Source organism: Anolis carolinensis, unplaced genomic scaffold (genome assembly GCF_035594765.1).
Source record: "Anolis carolinensis isolate JA03-04 unplaced genomic scaffold, rAnoCar3.1.pri scaffold_7, whole genome shotgun sequence".
In the NCBI taxonomy this organism is placed as follows: domain Eukaryota; kingdom Metazoa; phylum Chordata; class Lepidosauria; order Squamata; family Dactyloidae; genus Anolis; species Anolis carolinensis.
The window spans coordinates 40,258,015-40,282,888 of record NW_026943818.1 but is presented as its reverse complement, the minus strand read 5'-3'; the positions used below and the strand labels follow the sequence as shown (position 1 = coordinate 40,282,888).

At 38.6% G+C, this 24,874-nt stretch overlaps 1 protein-coding gene across 4 annotated transcripts in view; it reads right to left on the bottom strand.

The window, feature by feature from the left end:
* mast3 (microtubule associated serine/threonine kinase 3) overlaps positions 1 to 23,222 on the bottom strand; it is an 84,323-nt gene extending 61,101 nt beyond the window's left edge. Inside the window, exons 1-4 of one of the 4 annotated variants that reach the window (XM_062960200.1) lie at positions 23,097 to 23,222; positions 14,648 to 14,679; positions 1,778 to 1,866; positions 1,132 to 1,204 (exon numbers count right to left, since the gene is read on the bottom strand). In XM_062960200.1, coding sequence (XP_062816270.1) covers positions 1,132 to 1,204; positions 1,778 to 1,866; positions 14,648 to 14,679; positions 23,097 to 23,153 — 251 coding nt within the window. In that variant the 5' untranslated portion in view covers positions 23,154 to 23,222. Of the gene's footprint in view, positions 1 to 1,131; positions 1,205 to 1,777; positions 1,867 to 8,483; positions 8,595 to 14,405; positions 14,489 to 14,647; positions 14,680 to 23,096 lie in introns of those variants that run through there. The other 3 variants (XM_062960203.1, XM_062960201.1, XM_062960202.1) reach the window with 3 other exon arrangements.
* Between the last annotated feature and the right edge of the window lie 1,652 nt (positions 23,223 to 24,874).

Genomic DNA, 24,874 nt, shown 5'->3' with positions numbered 1-24,874 from the left:
GACTCAAGGCCCTTCCACACAGCTATATAACCCATTTATAATCTTATATTATCTGCTTTGCACTGGATTTTCTTGACTCCACACTGCCATATAATCCACTTCAGTGTGCATTTTATACAGCTGTGAAGAAGGGGCCTCATATAATCCAGTTCTAAGCAGATAATATAAGATTAGAAATATACAGTAGAGTCTCACTTATCCAACATCAGTACAAGAAAACCGCACTACAAACTAGAGCATAATCAGTACAAGAAAACCGCACTACAAAGTAGAGCTAACAGCTGGCACAACAAAACATTGCATGGAAAGTTCCTTGACAAAATTGAAGGAAAAGCTGATAAGGAGAAGACCTGGTTGGACCTACACTACCAATATATATATATATATATATATATATATATATATATATATGTTTGTAGGACTGAGTAAACAACAAAACCACTGAACTAAATCACACCAAATTTGGCCACAATACACCAACACATCCAAGGTATGTCCTTCACTCAACGCCCCTCTAAAAAAAATAATAATCAAAAACGGATGGGCCTAGGTATAATACGGCCAGGCATTGATGCTGCAAGGCTATTCAGTGCAATTCAACCAGACCAACAAAGGATTAATCTTGGTAGAAGGTAGCCAGGCTATGAAGCAGTGATACTACTCTGTACTATTGAAGCTGGCCAACTAAAAAGTCCCCTAGGTAGCAAGCAGCCAAGCTTTGAAGCAGTGAGGCTATTCATTGCAATTCTAGCAGCCCAAAAAAAAACATTCCTAGAACACAAGGACCCAGCCCTCCATGTTGCATTCTAGCTCACCAAACAAGGATTCCCATAAGAAAAAAACGGCCAGGCTTTGAGGCTGCAAGGCTATTCACTGCTATTTCCACCTGGCCAACAAAGCATTTCCATACAGCAATGCGTGGCCGGGCACAGCTAGTCCAGACTAGCAGGTGATCTGCTTTGAACTGGTTTAGATGAACGTGAGCCAAGAGCAGGATGCGGCAGCTCAAATAAGCTGATACAATTCTCTGGTATCAAGATCGAAGGAAGGGAGAGCCACGTTCTCTTCTGCTTTGGTGGGCAAGACCCCACAAGGCGCCCCTCCAATAAAAACACCTTTGGAGTCCCTCACCTGCGGGCAAATGGGAAGCTGGCGGAGGCTCCGGCCGGGAAGGTGCGTGGACTATCCCCTGGGCTGTTGCAGGCTGCGGAAGGGAAATGGGTTGGCGGGGAGCGAGAAAGAGGGGGTCCCATTAATAAGACAAAAAAATATGCATGAGGAGGGGAGAAATGGGAAGACGGATTATTAATAAAAATAAACAAACATATGCTGCCATAACTTCACATTCCCATTGAATGAATGACGTGGTAGGGAAGTGATTCCCAAAGTGGGCGCTACTGCCCCCCGGTGGGCGGTGGAGCGATCCGGGGGGCGGTGATGGCACCTATTAGGACACGGGGGCGGGGCCAGAGAAGGGCGGGGCCTCTTCCCAAGTGCCGGAGACAGGACTGAGCACCTGAGGTGCCTGTTAGGACACACAGAGGGCGGAGCTAGAGTGGGCAGGGCCTCTTCCCAAGAGCCTGAGACAGGGCTGAGCCTCTATATTTCTCCTGAGAGGCCTTTTAGGACTAAAGGGCGGGGCTAGGGGTGGGGGTGGGGCCTCTTCCCAAGAGCGCGAGACAGGGCTGAGCCTCTATATTTCAGTATCAGTATGGAATGAATGACGTGGTAGGGGAACAAGCTTTCTTCGGGGCTCCTTCTTTGGCCCCAAACTCACCTGTCGGCACCGAAAGCGGGGAGAGGGGTCGGGAGAGAGTGGGCGAAGGGGTCCCCACCACCAGGCTCTTCCGGTTGCCACTCCGGCAGCTATAAGGGCAGAGAGAGAAGAAAGTTAGGAAATGACCCACAAATCTTTGAAAAGGCTTTGCAAAACCTGGGGGATTTGGAGCAGTTTGATCCCAATGGCTCAAAGCTATGGGATCCTGGCAGCTGTATAATAATAATAATAATAATAATAATAATAATAATAATAATAATAATAATAATAATATGCAAGTAAAACAAGCAGTCAAAGAAGAAGAACATGCCCTGGCAGAAGATGTAAAGCAAAGTGAAGAACCTGCTTTGATTGAAGTCAAAAATCAGAAACTCCTCAAAGCACAGCAGACAAAAAACCAGTACAAGAAAACTGCACTACAAACTAGAGCAGAATCAATACAAGAAAACCGCACTACAAACTAGAGCAGAATCAGTACAAGAAAACTGCACTACAAACTAGAGCAGAATCAATTCAAGAAAACTGCACTACAAACTAGAGCAGAATCAGTACAAGAAAACCGCACTACAAACTAGAGCAGAATCAGTTCAAGAAAACCGCACTACAAACTAGAGCAGAATCAGTACAAGAAAACCGCACTACAAACTAGAGCAGAATCAGTTCAAGAAAACCGCACTACAAACTAGAGCAGAATCAGTACAAGAAAACTGCACTACAAACTAGAGCAGAATAGTACAAGAAAACCGCACTACAAACTAGAGCAGAATCAGTACAAGAAAACCGCACTACAAACTAGAGCAGAATCAGTACAAGAAAACCGCACTACAAACTAGAGCTGACAGACCCACTTGGCACACAGACCCAACGTGGCCGACTGTGAATACTCGTGGAGTTTGGGGAGGGTTGACTGAAGATTTTTGGGAATTGCAGTTCACCCACATCCTTATGCATTTTCTAATGGGAGCATTCATAATAAAAGAGCAGGAAAGATTACTGTATATACTCGAGTATAAGCCTAGTTTTTCAGCCCTTTTTTTAAGACTGAAAAAGCCCCCCTCGGCTTATACTTGGGTGAGGGTCCTGGTTGGCTTATATTTGGGTCAGCTTATACTCAAGAATATATGGTACAGTTATTATTTTTCTCTATTATTATTGGTATTGTTACATTTATTATTTTCTTCTAAGACATAGTGTAACATACAAGCAAACTGATATTACATAACATCTAAAAACAAACAAGGCTCGTTTCAAATAACCCGGTATCCAATCTAGTATAGTAATATTTATACCCTGCTTTGTCTCTCCACATGGAGACTCAAAGCGGTTATCTATTTATCATTAGTATTAGAATGTATAATTATATGAGCAATCTTTTGGGAAAATATCATCATCACGGGTGTCTCTTTGAGGAAACCACGAGTTCTTTTTTTTCCCCGCAGAGAACGGAAGTCGCCTAAGCCGTCCCGGCCTGCTTTGGCCGGGAAGATTAATTCTATTTTTGAAACTCTTTTAAAGCCCGTCATGCCAAGCATAGTATAGGAGGGCTTTCCTTTTTCGCGGCCAAATATTCTTTACGCATTTTTGTATCGTGTTTACGAGCTAATTTCCGCCGCAAAACCCGCCGTAAAGGTTGCAGGAAAACCTTCCAAATGAAACAGTCCTCGAATCTTGCGAATTCCCTCGTCACCAATAAAATTTGCGGGAAATCGGGACCATTTCATTTCGACCATTTGCAGGTTTCGCGTCAGAAATGACTTGGGTTTGGATGGGAATATTTTAATAAATGAAACACAGAAATAATCCTTAGAACGTGCTCTTTAACCACCACTATTCACTTTTCCACACAATCACCAGACAATAGGATACAGCCGCCCCGAGTCCCCGTTGGGGAGATGGTGGCGGGGTATAAATAAAGTTTTATTATTATTATTATTATTACATTTTTGAACACGTTTTCCGTCACGGAAGAAGTCAACACTCTGTTTCCGCAACCAACGTCTCACAGATTGTGCACAGATCTTCCGAGAGCCAAGCAAAGCAATAACAGGGTTCCATACTTCACACGTTAACAACACAACCGTTCAATGCTAAGATTCCACATTGCACCCAAAAGAATTAGACCTCCTTTCAATATAATCCACATTGAACTGGATTATATGGCAGTGCGGACTCAAGATAACCCAGTTCAAAGCAGATCCTGTGGATTATGTGCCTTGGCATTCTGGGTTATATAGCTGTGTGGAAGAGCCTTGAGTCTACACTGCCATATAATCCAGTTCAAATCAGATAATCTGTATTTTATAGGCAGTGGGGAAGAGGCTTAAGTGTATCTATCTATATATATAAAAGAGTGATGGCATCACGGCGACCCACAAAACAACAAAACTACAGGCCCCCCAACCTCGAAATTTGACAACACAACCCATCATCCACGCCTCTAGGTTGATACAACAAAAAGAAAAGAAAAATAAAGTCCTAATTAGAGAGAGAGGAATAATTGCTTTTATCCAATTGCTGCCAGTTGAGAGGGCTAATCTCTGCCCACTAGGTCTCCTAGCAACCAAGGGACAGCCAGGTTTCAGTTAGGGGACAGGCAGATTTAGGCCTCACTTAGGCTTCTTCCACAGATTATCTAAGCTCCTCCAACTTGGTCTCCTAGCAACCCAATAAAAAAATAATAAAAAACACTAAAAATTAATACAATAAAATACTATAATAACAGAAAATAACTAAAGATAATACAAGAAAATAATAAAATATAATAAATAAAAATATAACTTACAATAAAATTAATAAAAAATTGCAAATAACGTCAAATAAAAATTACTCAACAATTTTTAACCAATACCACCACCACTTTGCCACAGCAACGCGTGGCCGGGCACAGCTAGTATAATATACAACTTAATTTATAATAATATATAATAATATAATATATGGTATATACATATAATACTGACTAGCTGTGCCCGGCCACGCGTTGCTGTGGCGAAGTATGGTGGTATGGGAAATAAAGTATCGAGGAATTGGTTGTAGTTAAGGTAAAGGGTCCCCTGGGCTGAGTGGGTTGCTAGGAGACCAAGTGAGTGGAGCTTAGCCTTCCAACTGGCAGCAATTGGATAAAAACAATTACTCCTCTCCCTGTAATTAGGACTTTATTTTTCTTTTCTTTTTGTTGTATCAACCTAGAGGCGTGGATGATGGGTTGCGTTGTCAATTTTCGAGGTTGTGGAGTGTTTAGTTTTGTTGTTTTGGCGGTTGCCAGGATTCCATCACTCTTTTATATATATAGATAATATTATAATGTATTACAATATAATACTGATAATAATACAATTTAATAATATTATAATATTATTATATATCATATATTCAATGTAAGATTACTAATAATATTACAATGTAATGATATAGTACAATATAGTCATTTAATGCTAGTATTGTACTATGCTAATAATATAATGTATTGTATGTGAATGTAATTTGTATGCCACTCTGAGTCCCCCACTGTGGCTCAGTGGGTTGCTAGGACACAAAGTGGGCGGGGCCTAAAGGGGGTGGGGCCTACCCTTCTGACTGGCAGCCAGTGGGAGAATGGCTCTTCCTCGTCCTCTGTAATTTGGACTTTATTTTTCTAGGGTTTTTTTTTTAATTGAAAGACACAGATTGGATGACTAATGTCTTTTGTGGCCAAATTTGGTGTGATTTGGTCCATTAGTTTTGTGGTTTACTCCATGCAACTCACATTGCATTTTTCAATATATAGAAAACTCCCCCATGGATTTCGCCATTAGAGGTCAATCAGAGAAAACTGCAAAGCTGGAAAACATGGCCAAGTTATTAAGAAATCTTGGCTTAAAAAGACGGAACCCTTCAACTAAAATCCCCAAAAAGACCGAACCCTCAGGTGGACACATTCAAAAGTGGTTGACTGACTTTGCTCAAGACTTTGCCCAAAAAGTCTCCTAGAAGATCTGCACGAAATGGGGACCGTTTCCTTTCAGACGTTGGCCTGCAATCCTTCCGACCGGTTTCGCGCCAACTTGTAAACGCGACACAAAACACGCAAAGGATATCCACGCGTGGGCTCGGCTTTGCAAAACGACACGTCCCACCACAAAGCCCACGTGGGCAACGAAAGCACAAATGCACCCACGTACCAAAAAAAAAGAAAATTCAAATCCGGAGATGGAAGCAAGCCTTTTATATAACAACGGCAGCTTTGCAAAAGAGACGAGAGAGCCCAGATGTGACACTGTGGTTGTTTTCGGAGGGGTTGCCGTCAGGATTACTTTGCAAAGGACCGTTTGAGTTTGAAACAAGAGTTTCCCCCAAAACAGGAAGCCGGGCCTTTTCCGGCTTGTGTTGACGAAGATAACAAGGCACACATTTTCCATGCAAAGAGGGGAAGAAGAAGGGAAACAAATAATAATAATAATAATAATAAGGTTCTGCCGGCCTGTTTAGTTTGGATAAAGTGAGACTCTACTGTAATAGTAATGGTCGTAATAATATGCACATTGGTCTCCAAATAATGACAAGAACATGCCTCCTGGTCGCCAAATAATAATAATAATAATAATAATAATAATAGTCCTCTTTGATCTCCAAATAATAATAATAATAATAATAATAATAATAATAATAATAATAATATGCACCCTGGTGTCCAAATAATAATTATAACAATGACAACATGTCTCCCTATCTCCAAATAATAATTATACTAATAATATGCACCCTGGTCTCCAAATAATAATAATAATAATAATAATAATAATAATAGACATTGACAAAATCACGATCTGCCAACTGCAAAAGGCCACCCGACTGGGATCTGCACACATCATCCGAAAATACATCACACAGTCCTAGACACTTGGGAAGTGTTCGATTTGGGATTTTGTGATACGAAATCCAGCATATCTATCTTGTTTGCTGTGTAATAATAAAATAATAATAATAATAATAATAATATAGTTTTTTGGAGTCTACAAATAAAAATAACAACAATAACAGTCTCTTGGACAATGAAAACACTGACTTTTTCAAATAACCCAGGCAACGCCAAGTATCCAAGCTAATAATAATAATAATAATAATAATAATACAAAATCCAGCATATCTATCTTGTTTGCTGTGTCATAATTAAATAATAATAATAATTTTTGAAGTCAAAAATCAGAAACTCCTCAAAGCACAGCAGACAAAAAACCAGTACAAGAAAACCGCACTACAAACTAGAGCTGACAGCTGGCACAACAAAACATTGCATGGAAAGTTCCTTGACAAAATTGAAGGAAAAGCTGACAAGGAGATATTTGGGAAGTGTTCGACTTGTGATTTTGTGAAACGAAATCCAGCTTATCTATCTTGTTTGCTGTGTCAAACAATAAATAATAATAATAATAATAATAATAATAATAATAATAATAATAATAATAATACATCACACAGTCCTAGACATTTGGGAAGTGTTCGACTTGTGATTTTGGGATACGAAATCCAGCATGTCTATCTTGTTTGCTGTGTCAAACAATAAATAATAATAATAATAATAATAATAATAATAATAATAATAATAATAATAATAATACATCACACAGTCCTAGACATTTGGGAAGTGTTCGACTTATGATTTTGGGATACAAAATCCAGCATGTCTATCTTGTTTGCTGTGTCATACAATATTTGAAAACACTGACTTTTTCAAATAACCCGGGCAACGCCAAGTATCCAAGCTAATAATAATAATAATAATAATAATAATAATAATAATAATAATACAAAATCCAGCATATCTATCTTGTTTGCTGTGTCATAATAAATTAATAATAATAATTTTGAAGTCAAAAATCAGAAACTCCTCAAAACACAGCAGACAAAGAATCAGTACAAGAAAACCGCACTACAAACTAGAGCAGAATCAGTACGAGAAAACCGCACTACAAACTAGAGCAGAATCAGTACAAGAAAACCGCACTACAAACTAGAGCAGAATCAGTACAAGAAAACCGCACTACAAACTAGAGCAGAACCAGTACAAGAAAACCGCACTACAAACTAGAGCAGAATCAGTACAAGAAAACCGCACTACAAACTAGAGCAGAATCAGTACGAGAAAACCGCACTACAAACTAGAGCAGAATCAGTACGAGAAAACCGCACTACAAACTAGAGCAGAATCAGTACGAGAAAACCGCACTACAAACTAGAGCAGAATCAGTACAAGAAAACCGCACTACAAACTAGAGCTGACAGCTGGCACAACAAAACATTGCATGGAAAGTTCCTTGGCAAAATTGAAGGAAAAGCTGATAAGGAGAAACTTGGGAAGTGTTCGACTTGTGATTTTGTGAAACGAAATCAAACATATCTATCTTGTTTGCTGTGTCATAATAACATAATAATATATTGGGGTCTACAAATAAACATAACAATAACAGCAATAATAATAGTGTTTCGGAGTCTCCTAGTGCAGAGAAAAAAGCCGTTCCTTCCCAAACTAATCCCTTCTGATCCTTTTGGGATCAGGGACAGAAGCAAGTGACCCAAATGACCCGGAGTTTTGGGGCCATTGCAAAACATGGGCCCCCTCCCCAAATAAATAGATCTAAAGAAAGGAAGGAAGGAAGGAAAAAAGGAAGAGAGGAAGCAAGAGAGAAGAGGGAGGAAGACATTGGAAAAGAGGGTTTGGGGGACATACCGTCTGGGGCGCCAGCAAAGGGGGTCCGACATGGGGTTGGATGAGGGACCCTCGGGGGAGAGACCCGGCCGAGTGGGCTGTCCTGGGGTGACTTGCCCAACGAGGACCGCCTTTTCCTCCCCTCCCTCCCTCCCTCCTTCCTCCCCTTTTTCGCATCAGTGCCGCCTGCCGGAGACTCTGCTGCACCTTCACCAATGAACTTTTGTCAATGTCTATTGTTTCCAAATGCCGGCTGAGATCTTTTGGCACGGCACCCAGTGTGCCCACCACCACCGGGACCACCTGCACTGGTTTCTGCCAGAGTCTTTGAAGTTCAATCTTGAGGTCCTGAGAGCAGCTAAGTTTTTCCTTTATTTTTTTTCCGTCACCTGGGATGGCGACATCAATGATCCAAACCTTTTCCTTCTCCACAACTGTGATGTCTGGTGTGTTGTGTTCCAGAACTTTGTCAGTCTGGATTCGGAAGTCCCACAGTATCTTTGCGTGCTCATTTTCCAAGACTTTTGCAGGTTTGTGATCCCACCAGTTCTTTGCTGCTGGGAGGTGGGACTTGAGGCATAAGTTCCAATGAATCATTTGGGCCACATAGTTGTGCCTCTGTTTGTAGTATGTCTGTGCAATTTTCTTACAGCAGCTGAGGAGATGATCAATGGTTTCGTCAGCTTCCTTGCACAGTCTGCATTTTGGGATATCAGCTGATTTTTCAATCTTGGCCTGAATGGCCTTTGTCCTGATGTCTTGCTCCTGGGCTGCAAGGATCAGGCCTTCTGTCTCCTTCTTCAGGGTCCCATTCGTGAGCCAGAGCCAGGTCTTCTCCTTTTCAGCTTTTCCTTCCATTTTCTCAAGGAACTTTCCATGCAATGTTTTGTTGTGCCAGCTGTCAGCTCTAGTTTGTAGTGCGGTTTTCTTGTACTGATTCTGCTCTAGTTTGTAGTGCGGTTTTCTTGTACTGATTCTGCTCTAGTTTGTAGTGCGGTTTTCTTGTACTGATTCTGCTCTAGTTTGTAGTACGGTTTTCTTGTACTGATTCTTTGTCTGCTGTGCTTTGAGGAGTTTCTGATTTTTGACTTCAATCAAAGCAGGTCCTTCATATTGCTTTACATATTCTGCCAGGGCATGTTCTTCTTCTTTGACTTACTATATTTATATGTATCTATTATTAGTATTAGAATGTATAATCGTGATTTTCCATTATTACATTTTACATTATTCTTATTATTAAGTTATATATTATTATTACATATTAATTATTTTATATATATGTATCTATTAGGGTCACAGTGTCTCTAAATGTAGGTGAACTACAATTCCCAAAATCAAGGTCCATTCCCACTAAACCCTGCAGTATGTTGTGTTGGTCATGGGGCACAGAGAAGCCCCATGACCAACACAACATACTACAGGGGTTTAGGGAAATGGACCTTGATTTGGGAGTTATAGTTCACCTACATTTAGAGACACTGTGACCCCCACCGACAATGGACTGGGAACAAACTCGGCACAGAGAACCCCCGTAGCCAAATACTGCAGGTGTTCATGGGAATGGACCTTGATTCTGAGAGTTATAGTTCACCTGTATCCAGAAAACACTGAACCCAGCTGAGGTCAGATCTGGACCAAACTTGGCACACAGACCCAACATGGCCTACTACGCATACAGGCGGGGTTTGGGGGTGATTGACCTTGGCATATGGGAGATGTAGTTCACCCACACCCGCTGAACCCAGACACTTGGATCTAGACTGAAGTTGGACATCTCCGGGTCCCCAAGCTAGTAAATAATAATAATAATAATAATAATAATAATAATAATAATAATAATAATTGAAGTCAAAAATCAGAAACTCCTCAAAGCACAGCAGACAAAGAATCAGTACAAGAAAACCGCACTACAAACTAGAGCAGAATCAGTTCAAGAAAACCGCACTACAAACTAGAGCAGACAAAGAATCAGTACAAGAAAACCGCACTACAAACTAGAGCAGAATCAGTATAAGAAAACTGCACTACATACTAGAGCAGAATCAGTACAAGAAAACCGCACTACAAACTAGAGCAGAATCAGTACAAGAAAACCGCACTACAAACTAGAGCTGACAGCTGGCACCACAAAACATTGCATGGAAAGTTCCTTGACAAAATTGAAGGCCTGATTTGGAGGTGATTGACTTCAGACCTGGGAGTTGTAGTTCACCCTTATCCAGAGAGCCCCCAAGCTAGTAGCACATAACCTGGAGGGGAGGCTCCGTGTGGGGTAATCAATGGCTAACTAGGCCAACAGCTGCGAGGCCGCCCAGATGGCACGGTCAGACGGCGGTCACCAACGGCCGGCCGGCCTTCCTTCCGTCCTTCTGCTTCACGCAACGGTCAGCTGCTTCCCCTTTTGGCCTCCGCGTGCTCTGAATCCCTGATGGATTGGGCTCCCCGGAGGTCATCTAGTCCAACCCCCCCATACACAAACACACACTGTTTTGTCAAAAGCACGCTCGACAGATGGCCATCCAGCCGTAATTAATAATAATAATAATAATAATAATAATAATAATAATAATAATAATAATAATAATAATAGAGTTGGAAGTGACCTCTAAAGGCCATCTAGTCCACCCCCTTCTGCCTTCATGCAGGAAGACCACCATCAAAGCCCTCCTAACAGATGGCCCTCCAGCCATAATAATAATAATAATAATAATAATAATAATAATAATAATAATAATAATAAGGCCATAAACTCCTGGGCCATACCTGTCATAAGATATACTGCTGGCATTATAAACTGGACACAGGTGGAACTGGACAATTTGGACAGAAAAACAAGAAAACTCACGACGATTCGTCACTCACTGCACCCTCGCAGTGATGTTGACCCTCTATATCTGCCTAGAAGATCAGGGGGCAGAGGACTCTTACAAGTCAAACAAGCAGTCAAAGAAGAAGAAAATGCCCTGGCAGAAGATGTAAAGCAAAGTGAAGAAGCTGCTTTGATTGAAGTCAAAAATCAGAAACTCCTCAAAGCACAGCAGACAAAAAAACCAGTACAAGAAAACCGCACTACAAACTAGAGCTGACGGCTGGCACAACAAAACATTGCATGGAAAGTTCCTTGACAAAATTGAAGGAAAAGCTGATAAGGAGAAGACCTGGCTCTGGCTCACAAATGGGACCCTGAAGAAGGAAAGAGACAGAAGGCCTGATCCTTGCAGCCCAGAAGCAAGACATCAGGACAAAGGCCATTCAGGCCAAGATCGAAAAATCAGCTGATGACCCAAAATGCAGACTTTGCAAGGAAACTGACGAAACCATTCATCATATCCTCAGCTGCTGTAAGAAAATCGCACAGACAGACTACAAACAGAGGCACAACTCTGTGGCCCAAATGATCCAATGATTCATTGGAACTTATGCCTCATAAGTTACTATCGGAACTCTACGGTAGTAACAATCTTGCATTCTGACTGGGGAGCCCGAGGTGGGCTTACCTGGCGGAGGTGACCCATGGCCAGAGGGAGAGGTTCGTGCGCTCGGCTCTTCCTTTGGCGAGGGGCCCTTCCTCGCCTGGGGGGCTCAGCAAAGCCTTGAGGGTCTCCATGACCACCCTCACCCCAAAGCGCTTCCACTTCTCAATGCAAATCCCATCATAAAGAGCTGCGCTATAGGCAAGACCCTCCCCTGTCCTGGATTTTCCATGATGCCACGCTCATCGACCCACTGATGGACCTCCCGGCATCTCATGCCGTGCGGTCAAGCGGCATTGATTCATTCTCTTGCGTAGATACATTACCAAACTACGACTCTGAATCCTCCATGTAATATATAATAATATAATGTGAATAAAATAATATATAATAACTAGCTGTGCCCGGCCACGGGTTGCTGTGGCGAAGTTGGTGGTCTGGGAAATAAAGTACTATTGGTGGTACAGTAGAGTCTCATTTATCCAAGCTAAACGGGACGGCAGAAGCTCTGGCTCTGAATTGTCAGACTAATGATAAGGGAGACCTTTCACAGGATTTAGAACATCAACAAGTTCCAGGTGTTTCTGGCAGCGACTCAGAGGAGTCTTCCTTAGATAGAGATACAGAAGAGTCTCACTTATCCAAGCTAAACGGGCCGGCAGAAGCTCTGGCTCTGAATTGTCAGACTAATGATAAGGGAGACCTTTCACAGGATTTAGAACATCAACAAGTTCCAGGTGTTTCTGGCAGCGACTCAGAGGAGTCTTCCTCAGATAGAGATACAGAAGAGTCTCACTTATCCAACATAAACGGGTCGGCAGAAGCTCTGGCTCTGAATTGTCAGACTAATGATAAGGGAGACCTTTCACAGGATTTAGAACATCAACAAGTTCCAGGTGTTTCTGGCAGCGACTCAGAGGAGTCTTCCTTAGATAGAGATACTTATCCAAGCTAAACGGGCCGGCAGAAGCTTGGATAAGCGAATATCTTGGATAATAAGGAGGGATTAAGGAAAAGCCTATTAAACATCAACATAAAGAAGACTTTTTCCCCCCAAACATTATTAAAGTGATATTACCTAACACCCCCAAAACAAACAATGCCTTTTTTAAATAACTTGATCACCATTGGGTCCCCAAGATAGTAATATTAATAAATACAATATTATGTAATAATACAAGCTGCGGGAAAGGGAAATGCAGTTATATGGTTATTCATTAATCCCTTTGGAGGAGCAAAGGCCAAGGAGCAGAAAAGCCTTTGGAGCTGGAAAAATTCATATAATAATAAAAATATATACAGTAGAGTCTCACTTATCCAAGCTAAACAGGCCAGCAGAATCTTGGATAAGCGAATATCTTGGATAATAAGGAGGGATTAAGGAAAAGCCTATTAAACATCAAATTATATATTTTATTATATTATTAATAGGCTTTTCCTTAATCCCTCCTTATTATCCAACATATTCGCTTATCCAAGGTTCTGCCGGCCCGTTTATGTTGGATAAGTGAGACTCTACTGTATATAATAATATAATAAAATATATTAGCATAATATAATAATATATAATAAATACATAATAATATATTATAATATTAAAATATAATAATAATATATAATAATATAATATAAAAATAAAATAATAAAATATAATATAATAATATAATAAAATATAATATAAAAATAAAATACATAATAATAATATATAATAAAATACATAATAAAATATAATAAAATATAATATAAAAACAAAATGTATATATAATAATATAATATATAATAAAAAACATATTAATATATTATACAGCATAATATAATATAATATAATACATACTAATCTATTATAATATGAAAATATAATATAAAAATAATATATAATAAAATACATAATGTATAATAATATAATATAATATAATAATATATAATAAAATACATATTAATATATTATACTATAAAATATAATATAATAATATATAATAAAATAAGTACTAATCTAATAATATAAAAATAATATACAATAAAATACATAATAATATATAATAATATAATAATATATAAAAATAATATAATATAATATAATAATATATAATAAAACATACTAATATATTATAATATAAAAAATATAATAAAATACATGATAATATAATATAATATAACAATATATAATAAAATACATAATAATATATAAAATATAATATATTAAAATATAAAATATAATAATATATAATGAAAATACATATTAATATATTATACTATAAAATATAATATGATAATATATAATAAAATACATAATAATAGTATATAATAGTAATATAATAATAATGAAAAAAAGAGCAGGAAACCCCCCAATCTCTTTCCTCCCTCGCCCTCCCTTTCCAATCCCGTTTCCTAGCAACCAAGACGTGCATCATCATCATCATCATCATCATCATCATCCTCGTCATCATCATCCAATCCGAATACTCACTCGAGAGTCAGCAAAGGGAGCTTGAGGTTGGCCCGCCGGCCCTGCATGATTGACAGGCCAGCCGGTTGCCAGGAAGGAGGAGGGCCCGCCTCCTCTTCCTCCTCCTCCTCGCCAAGCCCCTCCCACCTGTCAGTCTTCCAAAAAGGGCCCTCCAAAGGGCATCTAGTCCAGCCCAAAGCTGAAAAATGCAGGAAAATCCATTTAAAGCAATGCAAGAAAAGAAGGAAAGGAATAATACTCACGTCTTTCCTCGGCGCGGCAGGCTCAGCTCCTTCTGTGAATAATAATAATAATAATAAATTAATAAATTAATAAATTAATAACAACATTATATTATATTTATATTTATATTTATATATATTAGGCATGTCCGATCGATGAAAAAAATGTTTCCATTCTCGTTTCTAAAGTAGGGGGCGCTGGCGCTTCGCTATAGAAAGTATTTCCGATTTTTTCACCCGAAAATTTCGGATATTTCCGAAAATTCGTAACGATTCTAAATGTTTCTAAAATGTCGGACGCGCATGCGCAATCGCTACCATTCAAGGTAGGTTGCAGAAACAATTTTTTAAAAAAAATATTTTTTAAAAAAAATATTTTAAAAAATGTTATGGGGGAAAAAAAATAACGAAACATTAAGAGAGAATTAGAGAATGGGCCAACAATGGTTCGAATGACATTGCTGGTTGCGCTGTGAGACAATGTCTCGGAATGCGTATCAAAAAGCGAGAACAATCCGAAATAATTCCGATATACGAGTCAAAATGATTTTTTGGACATGTCTAATATATAGATATTAATATTTGGTTTTGGGGGGTTTTTCTGTAATTTGGACCTAATTTTATAGGGTTTCTTGATTGGGTTTAGTGGTTATATATATATTTATATATTTACCGTACATACATATTATATATACCGTACATACTCGAGTATAAGCCGACCCGAATATAAGCCGAGGCACCTAATTTTACCACCAAAAAAAACCTGGGAAAACATTGACTCCAGTGTAAGCCAAGATACCAATAAAATTACATTACTGTACATACTCGAGTATAAGCCGAGGCACCTAATTTTACCACCAAAAAAAAAACCTGGGAAAACGTTGGCTCCAGTATAAGCCGAGATACCAATAAAATTACATTACCGTACATACTCGATTATAAGCCGACCCGAATATAAGCCGAAGCACCTAATTTTACTCGAGTATAAGCTGACCCGAATATAAGCCGAGGCACCTAATTTTACCACCAAAAAAAACCTGAGAAAACACTGACTCCGTTATAAGCCGAGATACCAATAAAATTACATTACCGTATATACCCGAGTATAAGCCGACCCGAATATAAGCCGAGGCACCTAATTTTACCGCCAAAAAAAACCCTGGGAAAACACTGACTCCAGTTTAAGCCGAGATACCAATAAAATTACATTACCGTACATACTCGAGTATAAGCCGACCCGAATATAAGCCAAGGCACCTAATTTTACCACAAAAAAATACTGGGAAAACATTGACTCCAGTATAAGTTGAGATAACAATAAAATTACATTACCATATATACTCGAGTATAAGCCGACCCGAATATAAGCCAAGGCACCTAATTTTAACACACAAAAAAACCTGGGAAAACATTGACTCCGTTATAAGCTGAGATACCAATAAAATTACATTACCGTATATACTCGAGTATAAGCCTACCTGAATATAAGCCGAGGCACCATATTTTAACACACAAAAAAACCTGGGAAAACATTGACTCCGTTATAAGCTGAGATACCAATAAAATTACATTACCGTATATACTCGAGTATAAGCCGACCCGAATATAAACCGAGGCACCTAATTTTACCGCCAAAAAAACCCTGGGAAAACACTGACTCCAGTATAAGCCGAGATACCAATAAAATTACATTACCGTACATACTCGAGTATAAGCTGACCCAAATATAAGCCGAGGCACCTAATTTTACCACCAAAAAAAACCTGGGAAAACACTGACTCCAGTATAAGCTGAGATACCAATAAAATTACATTACCATATATACTCGAGTATAAGCCGACCCGAATATAAGCCGAAGCACCTAATTTTACCACAAAAAAATCTCCAGTATAAGCCGAGATACCAATAAAATCACATTAATTGAGGCATCGGTAGTTTAAATGTTTTTGAACCTTTACATCAAACTGTAATTGAAGATATGTAATTGAAGAAATATTTGAAATAAATAAATATGACTGTTCAACTCTGATTAAATCATGATTTTCATCTTCTTCAATGTCAATGTGCTTATGTATCCTTTTAATAATCATAGAGTGAAATAATAAATGTAATAATAATAATAATGATAATAAAGGCAGTAAAATAATAAATGCAATAATAAATAGAGTAAAATAATAAATGTATATTATATATATCTATATATATAAAAGAGTGATGGCATCACGGCGACCCACAAAACAACCAAACTACAGGCCCCCCAACCTCGAAATTTGACAACACAACCCATCATCCATGCCTCTAGGTTGATACAACAAAAAGAAAATAAAAATAAAGTCCTAATTAGAGGGAGAGGAATAATTGCTTTTATCCAATTGCTGCCAGTTAGAAGGCTAAGCTCCTCCAACTTGGTCTCCTAGCAACCCAATAAAAAATAATAAAAAAACACTAAAAATAATTAAAAACACTAAAAAATTAATACAATAAAATACTATAACAGAAAATAACTAAAAATAATACAAGAAAATAGTAAAATATAATGTCAAATAAAAATTCCACAATTTTTAACCAATACCACCACCACTTTGCCACAGCAACGCGTGGCCGGGCACAGCTAGTATGTATATATATATATATATATATATATATATATATATATATATATGTATATTATTATTATTATTATTATTATTATTATAAAAATTGGCCTGGACATTGTGGAGCATTGCCGGGTCCCCAAGCTAGTAATAATAATACGGTAATAGTAGTAGTAGTAGTAATAATAATATACGAGGTCTTCCTAACTAGCGGAAGGGGGCTGGACTGGATGGCCATTGGGGTTCCCTTCCAACTCCAGGACTCTCTTATTACAAAGCCCTGTTCCCTCATGAGCCTTCTAATGTTTATGCGGCTGGATGGCCGTCTGTCAGGAGGGATTAGATTGTGCCTCCGGGTCCTCCGAGGACACGCTGCGTCACGCTTATGGGACCTGGCAGTTGGCGTGTTTCAGGGAGGCACACACACCGCCTTGGCACGCTCCCGGCTGGCGTGACGGAGATCGCTTGTGACACGGCAGCGGCCTCGTTTCTCTCGCTCGCTCCAAATCCAAATACCGGCTGCTAGGAATTGTGGGAGTTGGAGTCCGAAACACCCAGAGGGATGAAGTTTGCCCATGCCCGGTATAGATTATATAAAAAATAAATCTTCTCCTATCTGTATATATATATATAAAATGTAATGAGCGCTTTTCCCATGGAGTAAACGACAAAACCACTGAACCCAATCACACCAAATTTGGCCACAAAAGATATAGTCGTCCAAGCTATGTCTTTCAAACATAAAACCTAGATTAAAAAAAAGTGAAAGTACAAAGGACGAGGAAGAGCCGTTCTCCCCCGGCTGCCAGTGAGATAGGTAGACCCCAAACAACAAAACCACTGAACCCAATCACACCAAATTTGGCCACAAAAGATATAGTCGTCCAAGCTATGTCTTTCAAACATAAAACCTAGATTTAAAAAAAGTGAAATTACAAAGGACGAGGAAGAGCCGTTCTCCCCCGGCTGCCAGTGAGATGGGTAGACCCCAAACAACAAAACCACTGAACCCAATCACACCAAATTTGGCCACAAAAGATATAGTCATCCAAGCTATATCTTTCAAACATAAAACCTGGAAAATTACAAAGGACGAGGAAGAGCTGTTCTCCCCGGGCTGCCAGTCAGATGGGTAGACCCCGCCCACTTTGGGCCCCACCCCCTTCGTGTCATAGCAACCCCCTCAGCCAGAAGTTTGGGGAGAATTCACCACAATGTATAGGAGTTGTAGGGACTGAGATGTATAGTTCACCTGCAATCTAATAGCCCTCTGAACTCCCTTAACCCTTTCCTACCCTTTCCTATGGCACACAGCAATCAGCAACTGATCATACTAGAGAGAGAGGTTTCGGGAGAATTCACCACGATGTATAGGATTCGTAGGGACTGAGATGTATCGTTCACCTACAATCTAATAGCCCTCTGAACTCCCTTAACCCTTTCCTACCCTTTCCTATGGCACACAGCAATCAGCAATTGATCATCCTAGAGAGAGAGGTTTGGGGAGAATTCACCACAATGGATAGGAGTTGTAGGGACTGAGATGTATCGTTCACCTACAATCTAATAGCCCTCTGAACTCCCTTAACCCTTTCCTACCCTTTCCTATGGCACACAGCAATCAGCAACTGATCATCCTAGAGAGAGAGGTTTCGGGAGAATTCACCACGATATATAGGATTCGTAGGGACTGAGATGTATAGTTCACCTACAATCTAATAGCCCTCTGAACGCCCTTAACCCTTTCCTACCCTTTCCTATGGCACACAGCAATCAGCAACTGATCATCCTAGAGAGAGAGGTTTCGGGAGAATTCACCACAATGTATAGGATTCGTAGGGACTGAGATGTATCGTTCACCTACAATCTAATAGCCCTCTGAACTCCCTTAACCCTTTCCTACCCTTTCCTATGGCACACAGCAATCAGCAACTGATCATCCTAGAGAGAGAGGTTTGGGGAGAATTCACCACGATGTATAGGAGTTGTAGGGACTGAGATGTATAGTTCACCTGCACTCTAATAGCCCTCTGAACTCCCTTAACCCTTTCCTACCCTTTCCTATGGCACACAGAAATCAGCAACTGATCATATTAGAGAGAGAGGTTTGGGGAGAATTCACCACAATGTATAGGAGTTGTAGGGACTGAGATGTATCGTTCACCTACAATCTAATAGCCCTCTGAACTCCCTTAACCCTTTCCTACCCTTTCCTATGGCACACAGCAATCAGCAACTGATCATCCTAGAGAGAGAGGTTTGGGGAGAATTCACCACGATGTATAGGAGTTGTAGGGACTGAGATGTATAGTTCACCTGCACTCTAATAGCCCTCTGAACTCCCTTAACCCTTTCCTACCCTTTCCTATGGCACACAGAAATCAGCAACTGATCATATTAGAGAGAGAGGTTTGGGGAGAATTCACCACAATGTATAGGAGTTGTAGGGACTGAGATGTATCGTTCACCTACAATCTAATAGCCCTCTTAACTCCCTTAACCCTTTCCTACCCTTTTCTTATGGCACACAGCAATCAGCAACTGATCATATTAGAGAGAGAGGTTTGGGGAGAATTCACCACAATGGATAGGAGTTGTAGGGACTGAGATGTATCGTTCACCTACAATCTAATAGCCCTCTGAACTCCCTTAACCCTTTCCTACCCTTTCCTATGGCACACAGCAATCAGCAACTGATCATCCTAGAGAGAGAGGTTTGGGGAGAATTCACCACGATGTATAGGAGTTGTAGGGACTGAGATGTATCGTTCACCTACAATCTAATAGCCCTCTGAACTCCCTTAACCCTTTCCTACCCTTTCCTATGGCACACAGCAATCAGCAACTGATCATCCTAGAGAGAGAGGTTTGGGGAGAATTCACCACAATGTATAGGAGTTGTAGGGACTGAGATGTATAGTTCACCTGCACTCTAATAGCCCTCTGAACTCCCTTAACCCTTTCCTACCCTTTTCTTATGGCACACAGCAATCAGCAACTGATCATATTAGAGAGAGAGGTTTGGGGAGAATTCACCACAATGGATAGGAGTTGTAGGGACTGAGATGTATAGTTCACCTGCACTCTAATAGCCCTCTGAACTCCCTTAACCCTTTCCTACCCTTTCCTATGGCACACAGAAATCAGCAACTGATCATATTAGAGAGAGAGGTTTGGGGAGAATTCACCACGATGTATAGGAGTTGTAGGGACTGAGATGTATCGTTCACCTACAATCTAATAGCCCTCTGAACTCCCTTAACCCTTTCCTACCCTTTCCTATGGCACACAGCAATCAGCAACTGATCATCCTAGAGAGAGAGGTTTGGGGAGAATTCACCACAATGTATAGGAGTTGTAGGGACTGAGATGTATAGTTCACCTGCACTCTAATAGCCCTCTGAACTCCCTTAACCCTTTCCTACCCTTTTCTTATGGCACACAGCAATCAGCAACTGATCATATTAGAGAGAGAGGTTTGGGGAGAATTCACCACAATGGATAGGAGTTGTAGGGACTGAGATGTATAGTTCACCTGCACTCTAATAGCCCTCTGAACTCCCTTAACCCTTTCCTACCCTTTCCTATGGCACACAGCAATCAGTAACTGATCATCCTAGAGAGATCTTATTATTATTATTATTATTATTATTATTATTATTATTATTATTATTTATATATTACATGATTGTTGTTTATGTACAACCTATTCACAAAAGTAATCATTAAGCTATTCACAAAATAAATTCCAAAAATAGTTACCAAAAGGATTCACCAAATTATTCGCAAAAAATATATATATTCCCAAAAACATTTTTAGAAAATCACAAAAATATTCACATAAAATATTTACAGAAAATATCCCAAATATCAGGTGAGAAAGGCGGGTATAAAAATGTTGTAAATAAATAAATAAAAATAATTGTGAAACTATGCACAATGAAATGCATTTACAAAAAATAACCATGGAAATATTCACAAAAATATTCACAGAAATATAAATATATATATACACACACACAAAAAAATACTTTTCTCCACGAAGAGACACAAAGAGATTATGTATCCATTATTAGTATTACATTGCATTATTATCATTATTATATAATGTATACATAATAATTATATAATATATTATATAATTATATAATAATTATACATTATTATTATTATTATTATTATTATTATTATTATTATTATTATTATTATTATTATTATTGAGCCGCTGCTTCTCCTTTCCGCAAGGGAGACTCAGAAGGCATTTCAATACAATTTAAAAATATGTAAATATATTAAATATGTAAACAAAACAAAAAAACAACAACTCAGTTTAAACCCATGTTAAATTCCAACAAAGATATATTTTGGAATCACAAATATCATTACTATTTTCTATATATATGTATATATAATCATTCAGCTATTCACAAAATAAATTACAAAAATATTCAGCAAAAGGATTCACAAGTTTATTCGCAAAAGATATGCCCAAAAATATTCAAAATATTCCCAAATATATTCACAAAAATATTCCCAAATATATTCCCAAAAACGTTAAAAAAAATAATCACAAAAATATTCCCATAAAACATTTACAGAAAAACATTCCCAAAAAATATATTCACAAAAATAATCATACATACAAAAATATTTTTCTCCACAAAGACTGTGTATTCATTATTAATATTACTATGAATTATTATCATTATTATATATTAATAATATATTATATTATATATAATATAATATATTAAATATTATTATATTATATATTTTTGGGAATATTTTTGGGAATATATTTTGCAAATAATTTGTTTTTGTTATAATATAATTGGTTATATTATAACAATACAAATTATTTGCAAAATATATTCCCAAAAATATTCCCAAAAATCTTTTTTTAAATCACAAAAATATTCACATAAAATATTTACAGGAAAGCATTCCCAAAATATATATTCACAAAAATAATCACGAAACTATGCACAATGAAATACATTCACAAAAACAACCATGGAAATATTCACAAAAATATTCCCAAATATATTCACAAAAATATTCCCAAATATATTCCCAAAAACATTTTTTTAAAAATCACTAAAATAATTACAGAAAAACATTCCCATATATATATATATTTGCATTGCATTGCCTAAGAGACACAAAGAGACTATGTATCCATTATTAGCATTACATTGCATTATCATCATCATTATATGTATACATAATAATTATATAACATACACACACACACAAACACACATACAAATATTTGCATTGCATTGCATTTTTTGCATTGCATGGCATTTTTGGCATGGCATGTTTTGCATTTTTTTTGGCATGGCATTTATTGCATTGCATTTTTTGCATTGCATTTTTTTTGCATCGTATTTTTTTACATTGGATTTTCTGCACTGCATTTTTTGCATTGCATTTTTTTGCATCGTATTTTTTTTACATTGCATTTTCTGCACTGCATTTTTTGCATTGCATTTTTTGAATGGCATTTCTTTGCATTGTATTTTTTTGGCATTGCATTTTTTGCATTGCCTTTTTTGCATTGTATTTTTTTGCATTGCATTTTTTACGTTGTATTTTTTTGGCATGGATTTTTTTTTTCATTGCAGTTTTTGCATGGCATTTTTTTGCATTGCATTTTTTGCATTGTATTTTTTTTTTGGCATTGCATTTTTTTTGCATGGCATTTTTTGCATTGCATTTTTTGCATTGTATTTTTTTTGGCATTGCATTTTTTTTGCATGGCATTTTTTTGCATTGCATTTTTTGCATTGCATTTGTTGCATGTGCATGCTGCCCCTCCCTCCCTCCCTCCCTCCCTCGCTCACTCACTCACTCCCTGGCTCACTCACACTCACCTGCAGCCCCCTCCTCCTGAGGATGCTGGGCTCGTCCATGGCCTGGGCATTGCCCATCCAGCCCTGCAAAAAATAAGAAGAAGGGGGCACATCATATCCGGGTCTATTTGGGAAAAAGGGATGCAAAAGGGGGGAGAGAGGGAGTTCCCCTCCGCCATTGGCCGGCTGGGGAGTCAGCTGACGCCGCCTGTCAATCACAGGGAGGCGGGGGGGGGCGTGGAGGCATTTCCTGCAAAAGGAAATGGGAAAGAGGGGGGAATCCTGAAGGGCATCTAGTCTGACCCTCTCACACCCCTCCTTGAGTTAGAAATAGATAGAGATAATAGGGAAAGATGCATAGAGAGGAATCATAGATTGATTAAGTGATGATAGTACAGTAATAATAATAATAATCTACAACAAACAAATCTCAGCTATCAAGCATCTAAGAAATCGCACAAAATTTCGCATCTGATGTACATGGATGACCTGAAGCTGTATGGGAAAACAGAAACTGAAACACTGTCCGAATTTTTAGCACTGATTTCAGCATGGAGTTTGGTTTGGACAAATGTTTGACAGTGGCATTGAAGAAGGGAAAAATCATGGAAAGTGAGGGCATAAATATGCCCAATGGCCAAACAATAAAGTGTCACCAGCCAGAAGCAGTCAAAGAAGAACATGCCCTGGCAGAATATGTAAAGCAAAGTGAAGAACCTGCTTGGATTGAAGTCAAAAATCAGAAACTCCTCAAAGCACAGCAGACAAAAAACCAGTACAAGAAAACCGCACTACAAACTAGAGCTGACAGCAGACACAACAAAACATTGCATGGAAATAATAATAAAGAATCCTGGCAGAAGATGGAAAGCAAAGTGAAGAACCTGCTTGGATTGAAGTCAAAAATCAGAAACTCCTCAAAGCACAGCAGACAAAAAACCAGTACAAGAAAGCGGCACTACAAACTAGAGCTGACAGCTGGCACCACAAAACATTGCATGGAAAGGGTTGTTGTATGTTTTCCGGGCTGGGGCTAACAGTGGAGGCTCTCTCCGCTCCCCCAATTCAAACCTGCGGCCTTTCGGTCCAGAAGTTCAGCAGCTCAGCGTTTTAACGCGCTGAGCCATCAGGGGATATTATTTCCTAAAGGTTGTGAATATACAATATTTCTGATTGTGTTTTTTTTTTTTTGTCTGTTGGAGGCAAGTATGAATGCTGCAATTAGGAAAAATGATTAGGATGTAATGGCCTTACAGCTGTAAAGCCTGGCTGTTTCCTCCCTGAGTGAATTTTTTTGTTGGGAGGTGTTAGCTGGCCCTGATTGTTTCCTGTGTGGAATTCCCTTGTTTTCAGAGTGGTGTTGTTTGCGATATTGTATGTGCTTCTACTGTCTGTGGCCCTGAGAAAACAGAGGATTTTCCAGACTTTGATGATGGGAATCCTTTGTTGGGAGGTGTTAGCTGGCCCTGATTGTTTCCTGTGTGGAATTCCCCTGTTTTCAGAGTGTTGTTCTTTATTTGGTGTTCTGATTTTAGAGATTGTATTGTTCTGTTTTATTATACCAGAGTAATTTTTATATATTCTGATTTTAGTGTTTTTGAATACTTGGAGCCAGATTGTATTCATTTTCACAGTTCACAGCAACACAATAATAATAATAATAATAATAATAATAATAATAATAATAATAATAATAATAATAATGACTTTGGTAATACACAGTGCTTCACTCCCTTCTCAGCTTCCTTTCTGGAAGAATCCTTTCTTGGGAGGTGTTAGCTGGCTCTGATTGTTTCCTT